The sequence below is a fragment of the Camelina sativa genome, chromosome 15 (assembly GCF_030686135.1).
Source record: "Camelina sativa cultivar CO46 ecotype springtype chromosome 15, ASM3068613v1".
Lineage (NCBI taxonomy): Eukaryota > Viridiplantae > Streptophyta > Magnoliopsida > Brassicales > Brassicaceae > Camelina > Camelina sativa.
The window spans coordinates 15,770,950-15,775,124 of NC_141894.1; the positions used below are offsets into that span (position 1 = coordinate 15,770,950).

General features: G+C 33.6%; 1 protein-coding gene across 2 annotated transcripts; it reads right to left on the reverse strand.

Moving 5' to 3' along the window:
- Positions 1 to 210: 210 nt before the first annotated feature.
- On the reverse strand, positions 211 to 2,041 carry LOC104746966 (putative ammonium transporter 1 member 5). 2 transcript variants are annotated; one of them, XM_087486951.1, is made up of 2 exons: positions 1,798 to 2,008; positions 211 to 1,708 (listed from the first exon to the last, which is right to left on the reverse strand). In XM_087486951.1, the coding sequence occupies exon 2, from the start codon at positions 1,694 to 1,696 to the stop codon at positions 392 to 394; it is 1,305 nt and encodes a 434-aa protein (XP_087343077.1). In that variant the 5' UTR covers positions 1,697 to 1,708; positions 1,798 to 2,008; the 3' UTR covers positions 211 to 391. The 2 variants fall into 2 exon arrangements, with proteins under 2 accessions (XP_087343077.1, XP_010466828.1); XM_010468526.2 differs by having other exon boundaries at positions 211 to 2,041.
- Positions 2,042 to 4,175: the final 2,134 nt, after the last annotated feature.

Here is a 4,175-nt window from a genome sequence, read left to right on the forward strand (position 1 = left end):
GCAATCATGTGATGTACATATATTTGCTGGTAACATGTCTTGATTTTTGAGTTCTTTAGATATATTGTAGGTAGTATCTTGTATCAATGCATTGATAATAGCATATAAAATATATGTTTTCATCGGAAACGTTTGAAGATGATAAAGCTAAAACTTGTACATGCATATGATTTTCGGCCAATTATCTTCAATTTCAAACCAAAAACTGCACTTTATGAACATAGAAACGAATATTATATTAGCAAGTCAAGCATTAACACAATTCGGAATAATGGGGAAAAAGAAGCATCAACATATATCACTCAAAAGTCAAAACAAAACAAAACGAAGTAAAGAATCCAAAACCCCAACAATACTTAAGGGTAATAAAAATTACAAAAAAGCTTGAAAATCAGACGGCTGGAGAGTTAGGTGCACGGGCTATAGGAGATCCAGGCACTCTAGGAAACTGAATGGACTCGTCATCATTATCATGGTAGATATAAGCAAAACCACCATGACGTGCTATATCCATTCCTTGCATTTCATCATGCTCCGAGATCCTAAGCAAATCAAGTTTTTTGAGGATGAAGAAGAGTGTTCCCATTGTGGCACTAACCCATCCAACAATCACAATTATTTGAACCAATTGTGCTCCCAATAGCTTCCCTCCCCCGCCCATCAATAGCCCGTAGTGCCTTCCCGGGCTCGCTCCATATACCTCATTTACATATTTCTCCTTTGCAAAGAGTCCTACGAATATCAAGCCCCAAGCACCACACCCTCCATGTAGTTGTGCAGCCTCTAGCGGATCATCGTACTTTAGAAGCTCTGCGAGCTTGTTGCATCCAATAAGGACGAGGGAAGCTACGAAGCCACATACAATCGCTGCCCATGGATCTACCACGGAGCAACCTGCGGTTATCGCCGCAAACCCACCCAGTAACCCATTGCAAACGTCGGTTACGTTCCAGTGGCCTGATATGAGACGTTTTCCAAAGAGTGTGGTTAGAGCCGCGGTGCATCCCGAGAGTGTAGTTGTAACCGCTGTGCGGCCGATTCCGCTCCATTGGCCATAGTTGGAACCAGAATGGTAAGGAATGAGTATCTTGGTGAAAGAACCGGGGTTGAACCCATACCAACCAAACCAGAGAAGGAAGGTTCCTAAGACGACGAGTGAGGCAGAGTGACCGCGCAGAGCAATAGCATGACCACCATCAGGGAACCGGCCAATCCGAGGGCCTTCGATAAGTGCACCCCATAATCCTGCGATGCCACCAACCATGTGAACAACACCTGAGCCGGCAAAGTCTATGGCTCCAGTGCCAAACAAACGGTCTTCTGAACGGAAGGGACTAGCCCATCCATCCGAAGACCAGAACCAGTGAGAGACGACAGGGTAAACAAAGCCGGTCAAAAAAGAAGAATAGATCAAGTAGGCCACAAACTTAGTCCTCTCCGCGATGGAACCGCTAGTGATTCCAGCGGCTGCGATTGCAAACGCCCATTGGTAGAGGAAGAAGGAGTAATCTGAGGTGAGTGTCGGAAAGTCTTTAAGACCAAAGTTGTGTCTTCCAATGAATCCATTGGAGGATTCTCCAAAGGCAAAAGCATAACCAAAGAGATAATAGAAGAGTCCTCCGGCTGCAGCATCAAGGACATTAGTGAGCATGATGTTCATCGTATTCTTGGCTCTAACAGAGCCAGCACATAGCATAGCGAAACCGAGCTGCATGGCAAATACAAGATAAGCTGAGAAGAGGAGGTAAGTGTTGTCTATAGCATAGGCTGCATCAGTAAACTTATTGTTTACGGTACCTAATTGGCCGCAAATATATTCAGCCGCCGCGGTGGCATTGGGGCCGAGTAGGGGAGAAAGATCAGCCGCAGAGCAAGTTAAAGCTCCCGACATGTTGAGAGACCTGAGAGAGAAAGAGAGACACGAAGAAAAGAGATTGTCTCTTGTGCATCTATAAAAAGACTAAGAGGAGGAGTTTAGGGTTGACTTTTGATTCTGGCTTCACCAATCATTCTAGAGAGATATTAATCTAATTAGAGATGGAATCTTATAAACTACTTGCAATCTACGAGAATCTTATATACGGTTTTGGTGATTTTTAGTGATCGGCATGTACTCCTGAGAATTTAAGAAGGCAAGTGATATAGTATAAACTAAAAACAAAAAAGAATATTGTATGTGGTGAATTTATATATCAACAAATTATTTTGATAAAGATAAATTTATGTATTTAATAAAAAATTATGTATTTAATGCAATTCATGTTTTGAGTTAAAATTTATGTATTTTAATTTGATAAACAAATTATTTTCTAGTTGTACTCTAGATTCTCTTTAATTGTTTTTTGTATCAAACTGAATATTCTTCTGTAAACCAACCCAAGAAAAAAAGATTCTCTGATCATACTTCATTTAGAAATCAAGCAAATTTGGATTCAAATTTAACTCAAAATATGAATTTCATTAAAATATTGCAAAAAGGTATATATTAAGAAATTTATATATGATGTGTGCAAGTGTATAAGCATCCTACTATATTAATTGAGAAGTACAAATATGAAACTAACCTTAAAATATGTAAAAAATTACATTCAATTGCCATTAGAAAAAAATTAATTAAGCTTAATTAACTAATTTAAATAAATATAATTAAATTAAAAATAAAAAACACTCACATATCAAACATTAAAAAATGTAAAAAAATCTAAAAAAATATTTTCTCTCTCTAATAAATTATGGACGAAATTACTAATTATTAAAAAAATATATATATAAACTAATCAGAATTTTAAAAACTAAGATTTTATATCCAAGTATACAATAAAGTTATTTTTAATAACTAAATTCGAAGATTTTGTTAAGATTTCAAATTATGATTCTCCTATCATCTTTATTTTATTTTATTTACAAATTGTTTAGAACTTTCATATAATACTTATAATTAATAAGATGCATATTTTTTCTACATATGTTGTGATTTGAATTTTTTAAAACGGGGATATATTACTCAATGTATGAAAATATGTGTTTTAATTTCCACATTGGCAGGTTGGTAAAACTAAATTTATATAGATGATAAATTAATAATTTTATTTACTCACAATTATAATATTAAAATTACTATTTTATATTTCACAAAATATGATGCAAATACAACAAATAAACAATATAAAACTGTAATAATACGTCAAAAATGAAATACCTATAATATTCTAAAATAATTAGTATTCAAATAGACTAATAGATTTACATAATGATTAAAAATAAATATTATCTCAAACAAAATAATTAAAAAAATAAAATAAAACAATAATTTTTATTATTATATTATAAATTATTTTAAAATGTTGATCCGTGCTTTAAGCACGGGATATATCCTAGTACGTTAGCAAAAAGAGTGACCAAGGAAGATTCCCTGATAGAGTTGGTCGTCGTTTTCGACTCACACTGTCACACATCACACGAAAAGGAAGTTCATTCGACCAGTTTTCTATTTAATAATTAAAGTTCTATAAAAAAATAGTATAACAAATCAAATTGTGGCAACTATATAGTAAAACGAGAATAATTTTTCAATAAAATTATAGGGTTCTTGAGGTAAAAAGAACCGATCAAAGATATATACAACTACAAGTATAACTATGAAAAAACAAATTAAACATTTGTTATTTGTATCAAGATTATATGGATACTAATAAAACATTGAAAAAAAATACAAATATTGTTAAAACGAAAACCATATATGTACATTGGTATTTATCAAGTAAAACCATACAAATATTGTTCAGACTTTTCATTGTTTGATCAGTAGTGATCCGGATTAGCTAGCTAAATACCAAAACTGTTTTAGAAAATCGATTGCATTTCAGCAATTGTTTTTTTTTAAATATAGCATTCTTTATTAGAAAACCTTAAATTATGATGATCTTGTAAAGTATTAATAAAATTGCTGACTGAACCGCAAATGATAACATGATTTAGCGGTAACCACGTTTTATTAGTTGAAACTTGAAAATTGCTCTTACGTCCTTAAAATTTAACAAATCAGTGACGTTTAATGTGATCCCATTGACAAACCGCAAAGCTTAATTATGATCGAATAAGAGTAATATAGATAAGTAATGTTCCGACTAACTATGTATGCCGGGATCCCCTATGTATACATTATCATTATAGGC